The 23,403-nt window shown below is 48.2% G+C and overlaps 1 protein-coding gene across 3 annotated transcripts in view; it reads left to right on the top strand.

The window, feature by feature from the left end:
* Window positions 1–23,403, top strand: part of fhl1a (four and a half LIM domains 1a) — a 73,362-nt gene that overhangs the window by 18,302 nt on the left and 31,657 nt on the right. Inside the window, exon 1 of one of the 3 annotated variants that reach the window (XM_070882918.1) lies at window positions 19,830–19,945. The exons of 1 other annotated variant lie outside the window; for it this stretch is intronic. In XM_070882918.1, coding sequence (XP_070739019.1) covers window positions 19,924–19,945 — 22 coding nt within the window. In that variant the 5' untranslated portion in view covers window positions 19,830–19,923. Of the gene's footprint in view, window positions 1–19,829; window positions 19,946–23,403 lie in introns of those variants that run through there. One more of the 3 variants, XM_070882919.1, reaches the window with a different exon arrangement.

Genomic DNA, 23,403 nt, shown 5'->3' with positions numbered 1-23,403 from the left:
ATTGCAAGGGCTGTGGAACAATGGGACACCTCCAACAAGTGTGCAGGCAAGCTGCTAAGCCTGTTAAACATGCAAACCACCACTTTGCAGAGGAAGACAGATCCACGGAGGATCACTACAAACCAGAGCCTCAGATAGAGGAGGCAGAAGTACATGGGGTGCACACATTCACCATGAATTGTCCGCCGATAATGCTGAATGTTGAACTAAATGGACTCCCAGTGTCAATGGAGCTTGACTTTTGAAAGGTTGTGGTGCAACAAGGCCTCAAGGCCAGTCTTAACTCCAGTTTGCACAAAACTAAGAACTTACACTAAAGAACTGATTCCTGTAATTGGCAGTGCTACCGTAAAGGTCTCCTACGATGGAGCGGTGCACAAACTACCACTCTGGGTGGTACCGGGCGATGGTCCCACGCTGCTCGGCAGGAACTGGCTGGGAAAGATACGCTGGAACTGGGACGACGTTCGAGCGCTATCGCCCGCTGACGACACTTCGTGTGCCCAGATCTTAAACAAATTTCCTTCGCTGTTTGAACCAGGCATCAGGAAATTCCAAAGAGCAAAAGCACAGATCTACCTAACTCCGGGGGCACGACCCATCCATCACAAGGCGAGAGCAGTACCATACATGATGAGAGAAAGGGTAGAGATTGAGCTAGACCGGCTGCAACGAGAGGGCATCACTTCACCGATCGAGTTCAACGAGTGGGCCAGTCCCATTGTCCCAGTCCTCAAGGGAGACGGCACCTTCAGAATCTGTGGCGATTACAAAGTAACTATCAATCGTTTCTCCCAGCAGGACCAATACCCACTACCAAAAGCCGACGATCTCTTTGCAATGCTGGTGGGAGGAAAGACGTTCACGAAGCTGGATCTACATGACGCAGGAACTGGAGGAATCATCGAAGGCCCTCACCTGCATCAACACGCACAAAGGTCTTTATGTTTATAACAGGTGCCCGTTTGGAATCCGATCAGCGGCGGCGATATTCCAGAGAAACATGGAAAGTTTACTGAAGTCGGTCCCGCACACTGTGGTCTTCCAGGACGACATCTTAGTCACAGGTCGGAACACAGTCGAGCATCTGCAGAACCTGGAGGAAGTTCTTAGTCGACTCAACCGCATGGGGCTCAGGTTAAAACGCTCGAAGTGCGTTTTCCTGGCACCTGAAGTGGAGTTCCTGGGAAGGAGGATTGCGGCAGATGGCCTCAGGCCCACCAACGCGAAGACGGAGGCAATCGAGAACGCACCGAGGCCACAGAACGTAATGGAGCTGCAGTCGTTTCTGGGACTCTTGAACTACTTTGGTAACTTCTTACCGGAACTCAGCACCCTGCTAGAACCACTGCATGTCTTACTACGAAAAAGGGGCGAATGGGTTTAGGGCAAAAGCCAAGAAAATGCCTTTGTAAAAGTGAGAAAATTGTTATGCTCAAACAAATTGCTTGTGTTGTACAATCCATGTAAACGTTTGGTACTAGCATGTGATGCGTCGTCATATGGCGTTGAGTGTGTATTGCAACAAGCTAATGATTTCGGGAAATTGCAACCGGTTGCTTATGCATCCAGGAGTCTGTCCAAGGCTAAGAGAGCCTACAGCATGATTGAGAAAGAAGCGTTAGCGTGTGTCTATGGGCTAAAGAAAATGCATCAATACCTGTTTGAGCTAAAATTCGAATTGGAAACTGACCATAAGCCACTTATATCCCTGTTCTCTGAGAGTAAAGGAATAAATACCAACGCATTGGCCCGCATCTAGAGATGGGTGCTCACGTTGTCCGCATACAACTACGCCATCCGCCACAGGCCAGGCACAGAAAACTGCGCCGATGCTCTCAGCAGGCTGCCATTGCCCACCACGGGGGTGGAGATGGTGCAGCCCACAGATCTAGCCATGGTTATAGAAGCATTTGAGAGTGAGCAATCATCTGTCACTGCCCGGCAGATCAAAACCTGGATGAGCCAGGACCCCTTATTATCTCTAGTCAAAATCTGTGTGCTTCACGGGAGCTGGTCCAGTGTTCCAGTGGAAATGCAGGAAGAGATAAAGCCGTTCCAGCGGCGCAAAGGTGAAATGTCTATCCAGGCAGACTGCCTTCTGTGGGGCAATCGAGTCATGGTCCCCAAGAAGGGCAGAGACACCTTCATCAATCACCTCCACCGTACCCACCCAGGCATCGTAATGATGAAAGCGATAGCCAGATCCCACGTGTGGTGGCCCGGTATCGAGTCCTGCGTTCACAGATGTAATACATGTTCACAATTAAGCAATGTACCCAGGGAGGCGCCGCTAAGTTTATGGTCTTGGCCCTCCAAACCGTGGTCTAGGGTACACGTCGACTATGCAGGCCCGTTCTTGGGTAAAATGTTCCTTGTGGTTGTAGACGCGTACTCCAAGTGGATTGAATGTGAGATAATGTCGGCTAGCACGTCCGCTGCCCCCACTGAAAGCCTGCAGGCCATGTTTGCCACACACGGCCTACCCAATGTCCTGGTGAGTGACAACGGGCCATGTTTTACCAGTGCTGAGTTCAAAGAATTCATGACCCATAACGGGATCAAACATGTCACATCTGCCCCGTTTAAACCAGCGTCCAATGGTCAGGCAGAGAGAGCAGTGCAAACCATCAAGCAAGGCTTGAAGAGGGTAACTGAAGGCTCACTGCAGACTCGCCTATCCCGAGTCCTGTTTCGCTACCGCACGAGACCACACTCACTCACTGGGATCTCACCTGCTGAACTGCTCATGAAAAGAGCGTGTAAGACAAGGCTCTCGTTAGTTCACCCTGATCTACATGAACAGGGAGAGAGCAGGTGGCTTCAACAAAGTGCATACCATGATAGCGCAAATGTGTCATGCGAGATTGAAATCAATGATCCTGTATTTGTTTTAAATTATGGACAAGGTCCCAAGTGGCTTCCCGGCACTGTCATGGCCAAAGAGGGGAGCAGGGTGTTTCGGGTCAAACTTTCAAATGGACTCATTCACCGGAAACACTTGGACCAAATCAAACTCAGATTCACGGACTATCCTGAGCAAACCACCTTGGACCCTACCTTTCTTGATCCCCCAACATACACACCAATGGCAACTGGCACCATGGTTGACCACGAAGCAGAACCCATCATCCACAGCAGCCCTGCAGAGCCCAACACACCAGGCAGCACAGCAAGACCAGCTGCACAGCAGCCCAGCGAGAGCCCAACAAATGATTCAGCAACACCAGCTTTCACACCGAGACGATCAACCAGGGCAAGAAGGGCCCCAGATCGACTCACATTGTAAATAGTTACACTATTGACTTTAGGGGGAATGTTGTTATGTATCTGGACTTATATATACTCTGTACCACCAGAGGGCTCATTCCCCGGAGTCCCAAGGGATCTCATGATCCCTTAGGAGCACAGGTATTTAAGGAGGCTTCACAGGTTGGGGAGGCACTCTGGAGACCTGCAATAAAAGACTACGGTCACACTTTACTTTGAGCTCACAGTGTTCAGTCTGACTCTTTCTCCATACACTACACATAACATGGTTGAATTTCAAATTCAGTTGGAGGGTGAGAAAGTTTGATCTCAAATAAAGGCAAAGGTATTAATATGTCCTTACTATACAGCATAAATGCACACGAGGCCCATACTTGAGAAAAGGTCACTCTGTGACCAGTTACCTTTATTAGCCAGCACTGAAGTGATGAAGGTGGGTGGAGCTTCCCCTTTTATACCTGAAATCCAGGTTAGGAGTGTCTCCCACAAGTTCACCACCTAGTGGTCAGTGTTCTCACGGTGCACAACTTAGGTCAGTTTATACATGGGTTACAATGACAGTTGAATACATGATAGGTATGAAGGCAGAGTTGGCTAAAGTGGACTTGGAAAATAGATTAAAGTGTAAGACGGTTGATAATCAGTAGCAGACATTTAAGGAGATATTTCATAACTCTCAAGAAAGCAAGTTGGATCCAAAATTGGCTCAGAGGCAGGAAGTGAGGGGTAATGTTTGATGGGTGTTTTTGTGACTGGAAGGCTGTATCCAGTGGGGTTCCGCAGGGCTCAATGCTGGGTCCCTTCCTTTTTGTGGTTTACATCAATGACTTGGACTTAAATGTTGGGGATGTGATTAAGAAGTTTGCAGATGACACTAAAATAGGCTGTGTGGTTGATAATGAAGAAGAAAGCTGTAGGCTGCAGGAAGATATCAATCAACTGGTCAGGTGGGCAGAACAGTGGAAAATGGAATTCAATCTGGAGAAGTGTGAGGTAATGCATTTGGGGAGGTCTAACAAGGAAAGGGAATACACATTAAATGGTAGGACACTGAGAAGTGTAGAGGAACAAAGGGACCTTGGAGTGCATGTCCACTGATCCCTGAAAGTAGCAGGTAGATAAGGTGGTTAAGACGGCATTTGGAATACTTGCCTTTATAAGTCGAGGCATGGAATACAAGAGCAGGGAGGTTATGATTGAACTGTATAAAACACTGGTTAGGCTGCAGCTGGAGTACTGTGTGCAGTTCTGGTCACCACATTACAGGAAAGATGTGATTGAACTGGAAAGGGTGCAGAGGAGATTTACAAGAATGTTGTCTGGACTGGAGAATTTTAGCTCTGAGGAAAGATTGGAGAGGCTGGGTCTGTTTTCTTTGGAACAGAGGAGACTGAGGGGAGAAAAATAGAAACATAGAAATTTACGCCGCAGAAGGAAGCCATTTCTTCCCATCATGTCCGCGCCGACCGACAAAGAGCCGCATGGTCCTTGGTCAGCAGCCCTAAAGGTTACATATAAAGATATGATCAATGACAGAAAGGCAAAGAGCACCCAGCCCAACCAGTCCACCTCACACAACTGCGACACCCTTTATACTAAAACATTCTACACTCCACCCCAACCGGAGCCACATGATCTCCTGGGAGAGACAAAAACCAGATAAAAACCCAGGCCAATTTAGGGAGAAAAAAATCTGGGAAAATTCCTCTCTGACCCATCCAGGCGATTGAAACTAGTCCAGGAGATCACCCTGGCTGTATTCTATTCCCTGCAGTACTTACCATTATATCTGCTCCGACCAACAAAAGGTCATCCAGTTTAATCCCAATTACCAGCTCTAGGTCCGTAACCCTGCAGGTTACTGCACTTTAAGTGCCCATCCAACCATCTCTTAAAAGTGGTGAGGGTTTCTGCATCCACCACTCTTCCAGGCAACGAGGTCCAGATCCCCACAACCCTCTGCATAAAGAAGCCCCCCCCTCAAATCCCCTCTAAACCTTCCACCAGCCACCTTAAAACTATGCCCCCTTGTAATAGACCCCTCCACCAATGGAAATAGACCCTACTATCCACTATGTCCAGGTCCCTCAATATTTTGTACACCTCAATGAGGTCTCCTCTCAACCTCCTCTGTTCCAATGAGAACAAACCCAGCCTATCTAATCTCTCCTCATAGCTAAGATTATCCATTCCAGGCAGCATCCTAGTAAATCTCCTCTGCAGCCTCTCTAGCAATCACGCCCTTCCTATAATAGGGCAACCAGAACTGCACGAAATACTCCAGCTGTGGCCTAACCAAAGTATTATACAATTTAAGCATAACCTCCTTGCTCTTATATTCTATGTCCTGGCCAATAAAGGCAAGCATTCCGTATGCCTTCTTAACCACCTTATCCACCTGGCCTGCTACTTTCAGGGATCTGTGGACAAGCACTCCAAGGTCCCTTTGTTCATCTACACTATTAAGTGGCCTACCGCTTAATGTGTATATGCTTTCTTTATTAGCCCTCCCAAAGTGCATCACCTCACACTTCTCTGAATTAAATTCCATTTGCCACTGCTCTGCCCACCTGACTAGTAGATTGATATCCTCCTGCAGCCCATGACTTTCCTCTTCATTATCAACCACAAAGCCAATTTTAGTATCGTCTGCAAACTTCTTAATCATACTCCCTATATTCAAATCTAAATCGTTGATATATACCACAAAAAGCAAGGGACCCAGTACTGAGCCCAACAGAACTCCACTGGAAATATCCTTCCAGTCACAAAAACATCCATCAATCATTACCCTTTACTTCCTACCTCCAAGCCAATTTTGGATCCAACTTGATACTTTGCCCTGTATCCCATGGGCTTTAACCTTCATGACCAGTCTACCATGTGGGACCTTATCAAAAGCCTTACTAAAGTCCATATATACTACATTGTATGCACTACCCTCATTGACCCTCTTGGTTACCTCCGCAAAAAATTCAATCAGGTTAGTCTAACATGATCTTCCCTTAACAAATCTGCGCTGACGGTCCCTAATTAATCCTTGCCTTTCCAAATGTAGATTTATCCTGTCTTTTAGGATTTTTTCCAATCATTTTCCCACCATTGAGGTTAGGCTGACAGGCCTGTAATTACTCGGCCTATCCCTTTCTCCCTTCTTAAACAAGGGTACTATATTAGCAGTCCTCCAATCCTCCGGCACCTTGGCCAGCTCCAAAGAGGACTGGAAAATGATGGTCAAGGCCTCTGCTATTTCCTCTTTTACTTCGTTCAACAGCTTGGGATGCACTTCATCCGGGCCTGGGGACTTATCTACTTTCAAAGCTGCTAAACCCCTTAATACTTCCTCTCTCACTATGTTTATTTCATCCAGAATATCACAGTCCTCCTCCATATATCTTACTCTTACTATATTTATAGAACATCTTTGGGTTTTCCTTAATTTTTCTGGCCAAGAATCAGACCTGATTGAGGGGTATAAAATTGAGGGGCCTGGATAGAGTGGATAGGAAGGACTGTTTCCCTTGGCAGTGGGGTCAACAACCAGGGGGCATAGATTTAAAGTTATTGGGGTGGGAGAGGGAGGGAGGGAGATTTAGAGGGGATTTGAGGGGAAATTTCTTCATGCGGATCTGGAATTCACTGCCTGAAAGGGTGGTAGATGCAGAAACCCTCACCACATTTAAAAAGTACTTGGATGTGCACCTGAAGTGTCGTAACCTACAGGGCTATGGACCGAGAGCTGAAAGTGGGATTAGGCTGGGTAGCTGTTGGTCGGCCGACACGGACACAATGGGCCGAAATGGCCTCCTTCTGTGCTGTAAATTTCTATGATTCTATTTCTATGATTGTATAAGTCAGCTGCGGACTTGCTGAGAAATTGCTGCAATGTTTGCTTAAACCCAGCCCTAGCCCACATTCCAGGGGCAAACAACGGGAAGAATTTGTTGCTGCAACACCCAGGCTGGGCAGAGTCAGTATGTGATTTACACAAAGGTTGAGGGACTCCCAAAACAAACCATTTAAATTAAATTACAGCTACATTTCAGTTATTGACCTTGCAGAGGAGATTTACCAGAATGGTCCCAGGGATGAGAGACTGGAGAAGCTGGGCTTATTATCCTTGGAGCAGAGAAGATTGAGAGGAGATTTAATAGAGGTGTTCAAAAACATGAGGTGTTTTGATCGAGTAAATAAGGAGACACTGTTTCCCGTGGCAGGAGTGTCGGTAACCAGAGGACACAGATTTAAGGTGATTGGCAAAAGAACAAGAGAGATGAGAATTCTATTTTAGGCAGCGAGTTGTTGTGATCGGGAACGCGATGCCTGAAAGGGTGGTGGGAGCAGATTCAATAGTAACTTTCAATTGGATAAATATTTGAAGGGAAAGTTTGCAGGGCTGTGGGGAAAGAGCGGGGAGTGGGACTGATTGGATCGCTCTCTCACAGAGGTACGATGGGCTGAATAGCCTCTTTCTGTGCTGTGAGATTCGATGATGTCAATTGCAGTTTACGATTTAACATAACCACATGACAAGCCTGTGACATCACAGCGACTAAATCATGTGACCTAGTAATTCTGAAATTAACCCTCAGGACGATCTACACAATATGTAATGTCACACATGGTCAGTCTTACATACTTAAATAGTTCATGTTTAAGCGGACGGTGCAATGTTTGGGAAAGGCTCCTGACATGTCCCATTCTATTATGTAGACTGCTGAAGAAAGTCCATCAGTCCAGCCCAGTCAGCAGTATAACTGCAGCCCAGCCAACAGTATAACTCCAGGCCAGCCTGCAGTATAATTCCAGCCCAGCCTGTAGTATAACTCCAGGCCAGCCTGTCCAGACATGGCATCATTGTATTTTCTTCAGTTTCTAATTGAAATGATAGGGAGTGTGAAGAATGTGCAGTGAAATTGTGAGACCCCCTCACCCTTTCCCCTCAATCCAGGTCCTGGTGACCAGGCCCCATTCATTCCTGAAAATACAGCATTGAACCATGATTACACATTGTGCCACATGGAGGTACAATAACAATCTTAGTCTCTGCAGTATTTTTAACTCCTGTCTCTGGATACGATCTGTGGACCATTCACCCTCTGCATTTGAACAACACAACATGTTGGAACCTCAGAACCCACCAGCAAACCAAGGGTTTTGTTTCAGCAACACGTCAATGGTCGCTCAGCACAGACTGATTTAACAAGGAGCAGAGAATCAGTGGCCCAGAGTAACGCTGCTCAGTCCTGCCGCATCCTGTTTACAAACAAATCAACTGCACCTCAACGGTAGTGGCAGAAATAGCGCCTGCCTTCTTCATTCTGCGGGTCATGTCCATTGCCTGTCTTCTATCTAACTCCTGATATCCCACCTCTATACATCCCATCGAAATTAAATGTGGATACCTTACAGGCTGAGACAGGAGAAATTATAATGGGGAATAAGGAAATGGCAGAGAAATTAAACAAATACTTGTGTCTGACTTCACGGAAGACGACGCAAAAAACCTCCCGGAAATAGTGGAAAACCAAGAGTCTAGTGAGAATGAGGAATTGAAAGAAATTAGTAAGGAAATAGTGCTGGAGAAATTAATGGGTCTGAAAGTCGATAAATGCCTGGATCTGATGGCCTACATCCTAGAGTTTTGAAAGAGGTGGCTATAGAGATAGTGGATACATTGGTTGTCATCTTCCAAAATTCCATACATTCTAGAACGGTTCTTGCAGATTGGAAGGTAGCTAATGTAACCCCGCTATTTAAAAAAGGAGGGAGAGAGAAAACGTGGAACTACAGACCAGTTAGCCTGACATCAGTGGTAGGGAAAATGCTAGAATCTATTATTAAGGACGTGCTAACAGGGCACTTGGAAAATAATAATAGAATTGGGCAGAGTCAACACGGATTTATGAAAGGGAAATCATGTTTGACAAATCTGTCAGAGTTTTTTGAGGTTGTAACTAGCAGGATAGATAAGGGGGAACCAGTGAATGTGGAATATTTGGATTTTCAGAAGTCATTCGATAAGGTGCCACACAAGAGGTTATTAAACAAAATTAGGGCTCATGGGATTGGGGATAATATACTCGCATGGATTGAGGATTGGTTAACAGACAGAAAACAGAGAGTAGGAATAAACGGGTCATTTTCGGGTTGGCAGGCTGTAACTAGTGGGGTACCACAAGGATCAGTGCTTGGGCCTCAGCTATTCACAATCTATATCAATGATTTGGATGAGGGGACAAAATGTAATATATCCAAGTTTGCTGATGATACAAAGCTAGGTGGGAATGTAAGTTGTGAGGTGGATGTAAAGAGGCTTCAAGGGGATATAGACAGTCTGAGTGAGTGGGCAAGAACATGGCAAATGGAATATAATGTGGAGAAATGTGAAGTTATCCACTGTGGTGGAAAAATAGAAAAGCAGATTATTATTTAAATGGTGAGAGATTGGGAAATGTTGGTGTTCAGAGGGACCTGGGTGTCCTTGTACACCAATCACTGAAAGTTAACATGCAGGTACAGCAAGCTATTAGGAAAGCAAATGGTATAAGAAATAGGAGCAGGAGTAGGCCATTTAACCCCTCGAGCCTCCTCCACCATTCAATAAGATCATGGCTGATCTGACATAAGCTTAGACTGTTTAAAACTACTTCTATAACAACTTGCATTTACATAGCGTCTTTAACGCAGTGAAACATCCCAAGGTGTTTCCCGGGAGCAATTATCAGACAATATTTGACACCGAGCCACATTAGGAGATATTAGGACAGGCTTGGTCAAGGTAGTCGGTTTTAACGAGCGTCTTAAAAGAGAAAAGAGAGGTGGAGAGGTGGAGAGGTTCAGGGAGGGAGTTCCAGAGCTTGGGGCCCAGGCAGCTGAAGGCACGGCCGCCAATGGTGGAGCGATTAAAATCGGGGGATGCTCAAGAGGCCAGAATTGGAGGAGCGCAGAGATTGTGGGGCTGGAGCAGATTACAGAGATAGGGAGAGGCGAGGCCATGGAAGGATTTGAACACAAGGATGAGAATTTGAAAATGTTAATAATCTCCTCTCTGGATGTGACACAGGTGGGCTACAAATTGTACTAGTGATGCAGGCGAAAGAATTCTAGAATTGTAATCCTTTCTCTACTAACTATTGAGGCGTTATTTCCACAGACACTGCAATGGAGACATCACCTGGTATTGGGGCTGCAGTGTAGCTGATGATGAATGGGGTCTTGTAGTTAAAGTGGGACCAAGTGCAGAGTTTAAGTAATTTCAAGAGAGATGTAAAGAGAGGTGATTCAGCCTTGTTAAGATGTACAGAATGTAGAGAGAGCCAGTTCCATCATCACAACCTTTTTCAGCTTTTACTTCAAGTTCTTGGCTCAGTGGGCAGCACTCTCGCCTGTGAGTTTGCAGGGTTCAAGTTCCATTCGAGAGACTTGAGCTCATAATCCAGACCGACACTCCCAGTACAGCACTGAGGGTGTGCTGCACTGTTGGAGGTGCCGTCTTTCGGACGAGACGTTAAATGTCTGCTCTCTCAGGTGGATGTAAAAGATCCCATGGCACTATTTCGAAGAAGAGCAGGGGAGTTAGCCCCGGTGTCCTGGGGCCAATATTTATCTCTCAGCCAGCATCACGAGAACAGATTATCTGGCCATTATCTGTTGCTGTTTGTGGGAGCTTGCTGTGCGCAAATTGGCTGCCATGTTTCCTACATTACAACAGTGACTACACTTCAGAAATACTTCATTGGCTGTAGAGGCTTTGGGACGTCCGGTGGTCATGAAAGGCACTTTAGAAATTCAAGTCTGGTCTGTCTTTCAAAAACGCAATGACTTTTCCGCTTGTGTTAAAGGTTTGCTCTCTGCCTCCTGCTGTGTCCTCACTCGGGAAGGTAAACTCACTATTTCTTTGTGTGCACTGCTGCTTTTGTGTGGCGTGTCTGTGTGTTAGTGATGGAGGTCGAGACTTCAGTGATGGGGTCGGAGGTCGTCGACGGGGGTCAGGGGTTGTTGGGGATAGGAGTCGGGGGTCGGGGGTCAGGGGTCAATGACGGGGTCGGAGGTCGTTGTTGGGGGTCGTCGGGGACGGGGTCGGGGGTCAATGACAGGATCAGGGGTCAGAGATGGGGTCGGTGATGGTGTCTAATGCTGATGGTTCTGGCAAGTGAGAGGTCAGGAGTTCAGATCCCATCATGGCACGTTATGAAATTGAATTCAATAAATCTGACACCAGAACGACAATGATCATGAAAAACGGAATAGTTCTGTGAACTCATTGATGTCCTTCGGAGCAGGCACTAAGGTGGCAACCAGGGGTGGGCATTAACTGTGCCTATGCCATGGGAACAAGTTTAATAAATACCAGCTAGCCATCACTGCCCATCCATCGGTTGGCACATGAGCCGAAGCAACAGATAAATCCGAGCATTCTGGGCAGGTCACTCAGACCAGTTGCCTTCTCGGTCAGACGCCGTGCGTGACCTGTAGACTTGCCAAAACCAAAATAAAACCTGGCGACTCTCCATGAAATGGAACAGGAAAGCTCCCTCGAACATCTTTCCTTTCAAAGCTAATTCGGTTCTGATAAAAGTCAGGTCAACGCTTCAACTATCTGACACTTACACCGGCTGCGCGAAATAGCCTTTGAACGGGAGCCAGCCGTCTGACTCATACCGTCGATTTATAAATAAAGCAGTCAGGGGCTTTATAGTGGAACTTTGTAATTGTAGCGTTGGGGTGCTCCGCCTGCCTTGGCTGCCCTTTGTGATGCAGATATATCTTGTTATGTGTGTCAGAGAGAAACAACACAGCTGCAACCAAGTGCTGACAGCCAGCCTCACCCACTGTCCCACATTCCACAATCAGCAAATCACTCACTCATTCTCCGACAGCACTCCGTTCCTCCCCATCATTTATAGTGCAGTTAGTCAGCTTGGTGAATAATCTTCAAAGCCCTGCGTAAAAACAAAATAATCCAATGGGGAATTCAGGAGCAACTTCTTTACCCAGAGAGTGGTGAGAATGTGGAACTCGCTGCCACAGGGAGTGGTTGAAGTGAATAGTATCGATGCATTTAAGGGGAGGCTCGACAAACATATGAGGGAGAAGGGAATAGAGGGTTATGCTGATAGATTTAGATGAGGAAAGACGGGAGGAGGCTCGAGTGGAGCATAAACGCCGGCATGGACTGGTTGGGCTGAATGGCCTGTTTCTGGGCCGTGAATCCGATGTAATGTAATCCTATGTAACTGCTTTCTGTTAGAGCTGCAGTGAATTAACAGTTGCAGGTTACAGAAGAACATAAGAATTAGGAGCAGGGGTCGGCCATATGGCTCCTCGAGCCTGCTCCACCATTCAATAAGATCATGGCTGATCTTCAACCTCAACTCCACTTTCCCGCCCGATCTCCATATCCCTTGATTCCTCCAGAGTCCAAAAATCAATCTATTTTGTATATACTCAATGATTCAGCCTCCACAGCTCTCTGGGGCAGAGAATTCCAAAGATTCACCACCCTTTGAGTGAAGAAATTCCTCCTCATCTCAGTCTTAAATGGCCAAACCCTTATCCTGAGACTGTGCCCCCTAGTTCTAGACACTCCAGCCAGGGGAAACAACCTCTCAGCATCGACCCTGTCAATCCCCCTCAGAATCTTGTGTGTTTTGAGCACCTCATTCTTCTAAACTCCAGAGAGTACAGACCAAATCTACTCAATCTCTCCTCATAGGATAACCCTCTCATCCCAGGAATCAATCTAGTGAACCTTCATTGCTCCACCTCCAAGGCAAGTATATCCTTCCTTGGATACGGAGACCAAAACTGTGCACAGTACTCCAGGTGTGGTCTCACCAAGGCCCTGTACAGTTGCAGCAAGACTTCCTTACTCTTATACTCCAAACCCCTTGCAATAAAGGCCAGCATGCCATTTACCTTCCTTATTGCTTGCTGTACCTGCATGCTGGCTTTCTGTGTTTCCTGTACAGGGACACCCAAATCTCTCAACACCAACATTTAAACGTTTCTCACCCGTTAAAAAATATTTTGCTTTTCTATTCTGCCTCCCAAAGTGAATAACCTCCCATTTCCCCACATTATACTCTGGCTGCCACCTTACTGCCCACTCACTTATTCTATCTATATCCCTTTGCAGACACTTTTTGTGTCCTCCTCACAGCTTACTGTCCCACCGAGCTTTGTATCATCAGCAAACTTGATTACATCACACTTGATCCCTTCATCTAGGTCATTAATATAGATTGAACATAGTTGAGGACCCAGCACCGATCCCTGTGGCACCCCACTAGTCACTGTTTGCATTTATCCCGACTCTGTTTTCTATCCATTAACTAATCCTCTATCCATGCTACTATATTACCCCCAACCCCATGACCTCTTGTCTTGCATAATAACCTTTTAGGTGGCACCTTATTAAATGCCTTTAGGAAATCCAAATATACTACATCCACTGGTTCCCCTTTATCTACCTAATCGTTACATCCTCAAAAAACTCACTTTCATAAAACCATGTTGACTCTGCCTAATCATGTAATAATTTTCGAAGTGCCCTGATACCACTTCCTGAAACAATGGATTCCAATGACTGATGTCAAGCTAACTGGCCTGTAGTTCGCGTTTTCTCTCTCCCTCCTTTCTTCAATAGTGGGGTTACTTAAAAAAAAAAAGACTAATTTGTATTTACACAGAAACTTTCACGGTGTCACAAGTTCACTCAGTGCTTTCCAGCCCAAAAAATTACTTTTCAAGTTTGGCCATGGTCCTTTTGAAACCAAGCGCTACAATCAATATCTCACAAACAGCAATGAGAGAAACACATTATTGTGGTTGTGTTTGGAGAGATGAATATTGGCCAGGACACCAGGAGAACCACCTGATCGTCTTTAAATAGTCCCGTCCACCCAAACATGATCAGGCTTTGATTTACCATCTCATTTCAAAGATGGCCCCATTGACACTGCCACAGTACTGCCCCTCCGACAGTGCAGCACTCCCTCAGGACTGCCCCTCCGATGGTGTAGCACTCACTCAATACTGCCCCTCTGACATTGCAGCGGTACCTCAGCACTGCCCCTCCGGTGGTGCGACACTCCCTCAGTATTGTCCCTCCGACAGTGCGGCACTCCCTCAGTACTGCCCCTCCGACAGTGCGGGGCTCCCTCAGTACTGTCCCGCCGACAGTGCGGCGCTCCCTCAGTGCTGCCCCTCCGACAGCGCAGCACTCCCCCTCCGACTGTGCGGTGCTCCCTCAGTACTGCCCCTCCGACAGCGCAGCACTCCCTCAGTACTGCCCCTCCGACAGTGCGGCACTCCCTCAGTACTGCCCCTCCGACAGTGCGGCACTTCCTCAGTACTGCCCCTCAGACAGTGCGGCGCTCCTCAGTACTGCCCCTCCGACAGCATGGCACTCCCTCAGTACTGCCCCTCTGACAGCGCAGCACTCCCTCAGTACTGCCCCTCTGACAGCGCAGCACTCCCTCAGTACTGCCCCTCTGACAGCGCAGCACTCCCTCAGTACTGCCGCTCCGACAGCGCAGCGGTACCTCAGTATTGCCCCTTCGACGGTGCAGTGCTCCCTCAGTACTGCCTCTCCGATGGTGCGGTGCTCCCTCAGTACTGCCCCTCCGACTGTGCGGGGCTCCCTCAGTACTGCCTCTCCGATGGTGCGGTGCTCCCTCAGTACTGCCCCTCTGACAGTGCGGCGTTCCCTTAGTACTGCCCCTCCGACAGTGCAGCGGTACCTCAGCACTGCGCTAAAGTGTCAACCTGGATTATGGGCTCAAGCCCTGGACAGTGGTTTGAACCTATGAGCTCTGATGCAGAGGTGAGAGCATTGCCATTGAGCCAAGGACAACTTTGAGCTTCTAACTGAAATTGTACAACTAATACGGCCATTGTGTGGTTTAAATTCGGCAGTTGCAGTGTCGTCGCCCCAGAGCCGCGGGTTAGGCCAGCCCCTTGTGAGAGTTGCGCTAGATTCCCTGTGCAAGTTAAGTAACATATCGCTGACTGAGTGACTCCTCATGTCCCTGACTCGTTGGATAGAATTGTGCTGAGCTTCAGGCTCTCCAGCTCAGGATTTGCACCGCAGGTTACAGAGAGGAGAGCGAGCAAAGGGGAAGTGTTACTACACAGAAAAAATAGGTCGGAGTCTTTTTTGTCCCCATTTTATCCAGCGTGTGTGCGTGTGCGTGTGCAGGGGTGGGGGTTGGGTTTGGGTGGGTTTCTGAGATTGACTGGGTTGAGGGTGGGTGTGTTTTCTGAGATTGGTGGGGGCGAGTGGGGTGGAGGTTGGGTAGTTGGGTAATGTTATAGCAACATAGAAAATAGGTGCAGGAGTAGGCCATTCGGCCCTCAAGCCTGCACTACCATTCAATAAGATCATGGCTGATCATTCACCTCAGTATCCCTTTCCTGCTTTCTCTCCATACCCCTTGATCCCTTTAGCCGTAAGGGCCATATCTAACTCCCTCTTGAATATATCCAATGAACTGGCATCAATAACTCTCTGCGGTAGGGAATTCCACAGGTTAACAACTCTCTGAGTTCCAAATGGCTTACCCCTTATCCTTAGACTGCGTCCCCTGGTTCTGGACTGCCCCAACATCAGGAACATTCTTCCAGCATCCAACCTGTCCAGTCCCATTAGAATTTTATATGTTTCTATGAGATCCCCTCTCATCCTTCTAGACTCCAGTGAATACAGGCTCAGTCGATCCAGTCTCTCCTCATATGTCAGTCCTGCCATCCCGGGAATCTGTCTGGTGAACCTTTGCTGCACTCCCTCAATAGCAAGAACATCCTTCCTCAGATTCGGAGACCAAAACTGAACACAGTATTCCAGGTGAGGCCTTACCAAGGCCCTGTACAACTTCAGTAAGACCTCCCTGCTCTTATACTCAAATCCCCTAGCTATGAAGGCCAACATACCATTTGCCTTCTTCACCGCCTGCATGCCAACTCCAGGTCTCGTTGCACCTCCCCTTTTCCTAATCTGCCGCCATTCAGATAATATTCTGTCTTCGTGTTTTTGCCACCAAAGTGGATAACCTCATATTTACCCACATTATACTGCATCTGTCATGCATTTGCCCATACACCTAACCTGTCCAAGTCACCCTGCAGCCTCTTCGCATCCTCCTCACAGCTCACACCACCACCCAGCTTAGTGTCATCTGCAAACTTGGAGATATTACACTCAATTCCTTCATCTAAATCATTGATGTATATTGTATATTCAGAATAACTCCACAAGACTGTATACTGTAAACTTAAACTGTTGTGACCTTGGTCTCTTTAATGTAACTCCAGAGTGAGGAGGCAGCATGGTAGATTACCTTTTATACCTGCTTGTCCAGGGTGTGCAGGTGACCTTTGGGTCTCCAACAGGTGCGCCCCCTGGTGGCAAGTCTTACACACTAGTAAATTTTACATACATAACAGGTGGGGTTGGGATGGTTTTGTGAGATTGGATGGGGTCGGCGGGGTTAGGATGGGTGGATTCTCTGAGATTGGTGGATGGGTGGGTTTGGGGCTAATGTTTCAGTCGGGGTCCTCTCTGTACTCCTGATATTAGGACTTGAATCGACAATAACAACATCCCACTATGACCAAACCCGCTAAGGAAACTTACTGCAGTTGTACAGGGACTTGGTGAGGCCTCACCTGGAATATTGTGTTCAGTTTTGGTCTCCTAATCTGAGGAAGGACGTTCTTGCTATTGAGGGAGTGCAGCAAAGGTTCACCAGACTGATTCCCGGGATGGCTGGACCGACGTATGAAGAGAGACTGGATCGACTGGGCCTTTATTCACTGGAGTTTAGAAGGATGAGAGGGGATCTCATAGAAACATATAAAATTCTGACGGGACTGGACAGGTTAGATGCGGGTAGATTGTTCCCGATGTTGGGGAAGTCCAGAACCAGGAGACACAATCTTAGGATAAGGGGTAAGCCATTTAGGACTGAGATGAGGAGAAACTTCTTCACTCAGAGAGTTGTTAACCTGTGGAATTCCCTGTCTCAGAGAGTTGTTGAGGCCAGTTCATTGGATATATTCAAGAGGGAGTTAGATGTGGCCCTTACAGCTAAAGGGATCAAGGGGTATGGAGAGAAAGCAGGCAAGGGGTACTGAGGTGCATGATCAGCCATGATCATATTGAATGGTGGTGCAGGCTCGAAGGGCCAAATGGCCTACTCCTGCACCTATTTTCTATGTTTCTATGAAATGAGCTTCCAAACATTGAGCCCCTGGACTGAACAAAGGCTGGAATAATCCCTGACGGGTTGGACTGCAAGCTGCAATTGTAGAGAGGAGGTTCTCAGATTGAATTTACTTTCTTCAAATAAAGAAACCAAGTTGAGCCTGGAGACCAGAGTGGATCAAGGAACCTGACCACGTGCACACAGAAATAACAAGTCATCGAAACCTAGGCAGCATTTAGATTTCTCAAATAAAATCTTTTTTTCCATCTCCTGGTTAATACAACTTTAAGATAGGGCCAGACAGATGTCCTATAGTGCGAATTGCTTGAGCAGGGGCCCTCCACACAGGCCACTGCCAGTTATTGTCATGAATACAGGATGAGGCAAGAATCAGGAGGCTCTGATCATCTTGGCTATTCTCAAATCTTACACTCCCTCAGTGTCAGCTGTGGCTCAGTGGGCAGCACACTCATCTCTAAGTCAGTAGGTCGTGGGTTCAAGTCCCACTCCAGGGAATTGAGCACATAAACCTAGGCTGACACTCCAGTGCAGTACTGAGGGAGCGCCGCACTGTCGGAGGGGCAGTACTGAGGGCACGCCGCATTGTCGGAGGGGCAGTACTGAGGGAGCACCGCACTGTCAGAGGGGCAGTACTGAGGGAGTGCCAGAGTGTCGGAGGGGTAGTACTGAGGGAGTGCCGTACTGTCGGAGGGGCAGTACTGAGGGAGTGCCACAGTGTCGGAGGGGCAGTACTGAGGGAGTGCTGCACTGTCGGAGGGGCAGTACTGAGTGAGCGATGTACTGTCGGAGGTGCCGTCTTTCAGATGAGACGTTTTACCTGAGAGCAGATAGGGCCTCGGTTTAAGATCCCATGGCACTATTCCGAAGCAGAGCAGGGGAGTTATCACCGGTGTTCTGGGCCAATATTTATTGCTCAATCAACATCACTAAAACAGATTATCTGGTCATTATCACATTGCTGTTTGTGGGAGCTTGCTGTGCGCAAATTGGCTGCCGCTTTTCCTACATTACAACAGTGACTACACTCCAAAAGTACTTCATTGGCTGTAAAGCGCTTTGGGACGTCCTGAGGTTGTGAAAGGCGCTATATAAATGCATGTTTTTCTTTTTTTCTTTGTTCCTTTCTCTGTGGCTTTATTAAAAATTAAATAAGTGACAAGTTTGTTATGAGCATCCCAATATAATCATCTTCAATGAAAGAAAGTGGAGATATTTATCAGAGTCACCGGGAGTGTGTTACAATCCCCTTTGTGAAACACAACCTGGTAATTACAGCAGCCCTGCACAATCGCAGTTTCAGGCAGGAGAAGCTTGACGGCCCGTCTAACCCTCCTATCCCCAGTGCTCGCTTTGGCCCATCTAACCCTCCTATCCCCAGCGCTCCCCTCGGCCCATCTAACCCTCCTATCCCCAGCGTTCCCCTCGGCCCGTCTCACCCTCCTATCCCCAGCATTCCCCTCGGCCCGTCTAACCCTCCTATCCCCAGCGCTCCCCTCGGCCCGTCTAACCCTCCTATCCCCAGCGCTCCCCTCGGCCCGTCTAACCCTCCTATCCCCAGCACTCCCCTCGGCCCGTCTAACCCTCCTATCCCCAGCGCTCCCCTCGGCCCGTCTAACCCTCCTATCCCTAGTGCTCCCCTCGGCCCGTCTCACCCTCCTATCCCCAGCGCTCCCCTCGGCCCGTCTCACCCTCCTATCCCCAGCGCTCCCCTTGGCCCGTCTAACCCTCCGATCCCCAGCGTTCCCCTCGGCCCGTCTAACCCTCCTATCCCCAGTGCTCGCGTTGGCCCATCTAACCCTCCTATCTCCAGCGCTCCCCTCGGCCCGTCTAACCCTCCTATCCCCAGCGCTCCCCTCAGCCCGTCTAACCCTCCTACCCCCAGCGTTCCCCTCAGCCCGTCTAACCCTCCGATCCCCAGTGTTCCCCTCAGCCCATCTAATCCCCTCTATCCCCAGCGTTCCCCTCGACCCGTCTAACCCTCCTATCCCCAGCGTTCCCCTCGACCCGTCGAGCGCCCCTATCCCCAGTATTCCTTTGATGCATTTCTAATAACACTGAATCCCATTTGTTGGTAAGAACCTGCCTATATTTCCTTTTCAAACCCTCTCGGGAATTGGCAATGGTGCACAATGGAATTGCTTCCACTACTAGTCATGTATCACTTTTGCTGGTCCTGACTCCTGAAGCTTGCGAAGTAATGCAGGAATGCATAGTGGGAGCCCGATCCAATCCCCATCCCTTTCTTGCTGAAATACCTAAAATGGTAAACTCTGTGAGTGGGATGAAGGGTTTTGTCAGAAGGGGCTGGGATTCGTTGTCCCAGTTCCTGTATTAATAGCTCGCTTGGCAAATGGGAGAGAATGAGGTAATTGAGTGTCAACCGGTCTCTGCCTGGAGAAAGTGTGAAGACTTCGAATAAAGAATGGCCTTCTACAAGAGCCCAGGTATTCTCTGACTTTACTCGAACTTCATGCAGCGATTCTTTAATTTACATTTTATAACCATTTGTTGTAAAGCTGTGGAAATAACATGAAGATATGAGGGGTTTTATTGGGTAGAGACCGAGTGTTGTGGGGAGTTTAAAATATTGCAATCATGGAGAAATGTATTGCTTCAGTTTCGAGTCTGTAGCCTCGTTAGTGATGCTAGTCAATATTTAACTCATTGAAACAGCATTCCTCCATCGCTAATTTAACACAGTTAACTGTTCATTTTAAATGGGTTGATGTCTCCGCTAAACAGCATTTGAAAATTCTTATTCATTCATTAATACCAGAAACAGTTACTGTAAGCGAGAGCTGTATCGGGGCAAAGATGTAACTTTATCGCAAGTTGCATTATTTGGATAAAGCAGCTAAGTTCAGAATGAAGGCGACGACGAACTCTGCCAAACACAGGGCTTGGTCCGCATACAGACTGCAGTTATACTCCAGCCTGCACCTGCCGATAACAAGCAGAGTGTCTAAGGAATAATTATAATTATAATTGCCAGTAACATCTGCCATTGCACACTTGGATTTCCAATTACAAATCGATCTACAGTCAGTGATTCCAGAGCAGTATAAGAGGGAGAGTATTGTCCCAGTAACAAAGGACAAAAATACCCTTAAATTTCAGTTCGTGAAAAGTAAGCCTCAATGTAACTTTAACAGATTGTTTAATGTCGGCAGTGAATGGGCTGTCATTACTGCACAGAGAGGCAAGGACAGCCTGTCCCATTGCTCCCAAAACCATTCACTGCTTCTTCACACAGATCGGAGTGGGAGCCGAAGTTAACCAAAGGGCAGCTATGATCAGCAGGCAATTAAAAAAATCTAAACATTTTAACCGTCCCTGCCCACACTCAATGTCAAAGTTCAAACATATAAACTGACCACTTGGGTGAGGAACCCCAGTGAGAGTCAGTACCTTCAGGAACTGTACCCCAGTGAGAATCAGTGTGTGTGGAACTGCATCCCAGTGAGAGTCAGTGTGTGTGGAACTGTACCCCAGTGAGAGTCAGTGTGTGTGGAACTGTACCCCAGTGAGAGTCAGTGTGTGTGGAACTGTACCCCAGTGTGAGTGGGACCCATACCCCAGTGAGAGACAGTGTGTGTGGGACCCGTACCTACCCAGTGAGAGTCAGTGTGTGTGACACCCATACCCCAGTGAAGGTCAGTGTGTGGGACCCATACCCCAGTGAGAGACAGTGTGTGTGTGGGACCTGTACCCCAGTGAGATTCAGTGTGTGTGGGACCCATACCCCAGTGAGAGTCAATGTGTATGGGACCCGTACCCCAGTGAGAGTCAGTGTGTGTGGGACCCGTACCCCAGTGAGAGTCAGTGTGTGTGGGACCCGTACCCCAGTGAGAGTCAGTGTGTGTGGGACCCATACCCCAGTGAGGGTCAGTGTGTGTGGGACCCGTACCCCAGTGAGAGTCAGTGTGTGTGGGACCCGTACCCCAGTGAGAGTCAGTGTGTGTGGGACCCATACCCCAGTGAGGGTCAGTGTGTGTGGGACCCGTACCCCAGTGAGAGTCAGTGTGTGTGGGACCCATACCCCAGTGAGAGTCAGTGTGTGTGGGACCCATACCCCAGTGAGAGTCAGTGTGTGTGGGACCCGTACCCCAGTGAGAGTCAGTGTGTGTGGGACCCGTACCCCAGTGAGAGTCAGTGTGTGTGGGACCCGTACCCCAGTGAGAGTCAGTGTGTGTGGGACCCGTACCCCAGTGAGGGTCAGTGTGTGTGGGACCCGTACCCCAGTGAGGGTCAGTGTGTGTGGGACCCGTACCCCAGTGAGAGTCAGTGTGAGTGGGACCCGTATCCCAGTGAGAGTCAGCGTGTGTGGGACCCATACCCCAGTGAAGGTCATTGTGTGGGACCCGTACCCCAGTGAGAATCAGTGTGTGTGGAGCTGTACCCCAGTGAGAGTCAGTGTGTGGGACCCGTACCCCAGTGAGAGACAGTGTGTGTGGGACCTGTACCCCAGTGAGAGTCAGTGTGTGTGGGACCCATATCCCAGTGAGAGTCAGTGTGGGGGACCCGTACCCCAGTGAGAGTCAGTGTGTGTGAGACCCCCTACCCCAGTGAGGGTCAGTTTGTGTGGGACCTGTACCCTAGTGAGAGTCAGTGTGTGTGGGACCCGTGCCCCAGTGAGTGTCAATGTGTGTGGGATCTGTACCCCAGTGAGAGTCAGTGTGTGTGGGACCTGTACCCCAGTGAGTGTTAGAGACTGGGCGGTGGGGGGGTGTGGGGTGCGGGGATGAGTGAAGATTACTGACACTCCTACATTTACAGCCACACTCCCAAATAGAGAATCGCTATATGTGTAAATTAAGTGAATGAATTAAAATAGTCCATATTCATTTTGAATTTTGACTTGTTATTTGGTGAAATATTATGAAAAATCGGAAGCAATTGAATGTTGCTTTAATAAGTTACAGATTGATCCAGAATATCAGAGCAGCCTCCCTACACACCGAGAGTTGCGCTGACTTCCGCTAGTTATTGGGATTGATGTGTAACATGGGAATTATTACATCTATTTATTGATGTTAAATGGTGCTGTATCACTTCCTGAGTCAGTTCCATGTGCAGTCAGCACTTGAAGTGAGCAGTTTTTGAAGTGGATGAATGATGAAGTGGAGCTGGCTGCTCGGATCGAGTCTGAGGGCCACGACTTCCCTAACACCCTGTCCTCACCCACCGGGCTCCAGACCAGCTCACCCTCCACCCTCATCCTACCCTTCACCCTCACCCGTCACCCCAGCCGTCACCCCAGTTATCATCCAAACCACTCCGCCTAATGTCTATCTGTGTCATTTTACTGGTGCCAGTGTGTTCTGTCTCTGGTGCAATGAGGCGTGATGGGCAATAAAGTGAAGGTTGGAATTCTCAGCCCTCACAGCTGGTGGACTGTAGTTAGACCACACATGTAGCAGTGACGGGTCTGCTTTGTGTTAGCCCAGCCCAATAAAGCGGAGAGCCAGCCCAACCTCACAACAAATGGTATCAACACAGTCTGACCCCAAACACACCCGGACACAGTCTGACCCCAAACACACCCGGACACAGTCTGACCCCAAACACACCCGGACACAGTCTGACCCCAAACACACCCGGACACAGTCTGACCCCAAACACACCCGGACACAGTCTGACCCCAAACACACCCGGACACAGTCTGACCCCAAACACACCCGGACACAGTCTGACCCCAAACACACCCGGACACAGTCTGACCCCAAACACACCCGGACACAGTCTGACCCGGACTAGACTCTGATAACTGGCACTGAACTGCTGAGTATCCGGCGAATGCTGACCCATTCCGGACCACAGCATTGATCTTAAAATTTTATTTCTTTTAATGTGAGGCTCCAAGAATCACATCATTTATCCGTAATCCCGACTGGATTGAATG

This window comes from Pristiophorus japonicus, chromosome 6, assembly GCF_044704955.1.
Source record: "Pristiophorus japonicus isolate sPriJap1 chromosome 6, sPriJap1.hap1, whole genome shotgun sequence".
NCBI lineage: Eukaryota > Metazoa > Chordata > Chondrichthyes > Pristiophoridae > Pristiophorus > Pristiophorus japonicus.
The sequence above is the reverse complement of the archived record's forward strand: the minus strand, read 5'-3'. Positions and strand labels throughout refer to the sequence as shown.